The sequence below is a fragment of the Buceros rhinoceros genome, unplaced genomic scaffold, assembly GCF_000710305.1.
Source record: "Buceros rhinoceros silvestris isolate BGI_N320 unplaced genomic scaffold, ASM71030v1 scaffold7364, whole genome shotgun sequence".
NCBI lineage: Eukaryota > Metazoa > Chordata > Aves > Bucerotiformes > Bucerotidae > Buceros > Buceros rhinoceros.
This window is the reverse complement of record NW_010406446.1, coordinates 28,653-28,934: the sequence shown is the minus strand read 5'-3', so window position 1 is coordinate 28,934 and position 282 is coordinate 28,653. Positions and strand designations below refer to the sequence as shown.

Here is a 282-nt window from a genome sequence, read left to right as displayed (position 1 = left end):
AGCCCTCGCTGCCCACACCAACCTGCTCCAGGGGTCTCCAGCTCCGTGGATGTCCCCCCCACCCATGGTGACACCAGACTTACCCCGCACACGGAGGGGCAGGGACGCTTGGGCACTGCCAAGGGGGCTGCGTGCCAGGCACTCATACTCGCCCTCATCTTCCTCCGAGGCCTCTCGGAGCTCCAGCCTCAGCATGTTGGGAGATGTGGAGATGTGGATGCTCTTCCCAGAGGGGTCACCTCCCGTGGAGGGGCTGGGGGGAACCGGGGGGGCCCCCCTCGG

General features: G+C 67.7%; 1 protein-coding gene across 1 annotated transcript in view; it reads right to left on the bottom strand.

Moving 5' to 3' along the window:
* The window catches only part of LOC104491636 (sialoadhesin-like), a gene marked incomplete at its 3' end in the record, with an annotated part of 28,544 nt that overhangs the window by 3,418 nt on the left and 24,844 nt on the right, over positions 1–282 (bottom strand). The window contains 1 exon segment of the mRNA XM_010134086.1: positions 84–222. Coding sequence (XP_010132388.1) covers positions 84–222 — 139 coding nt within the window.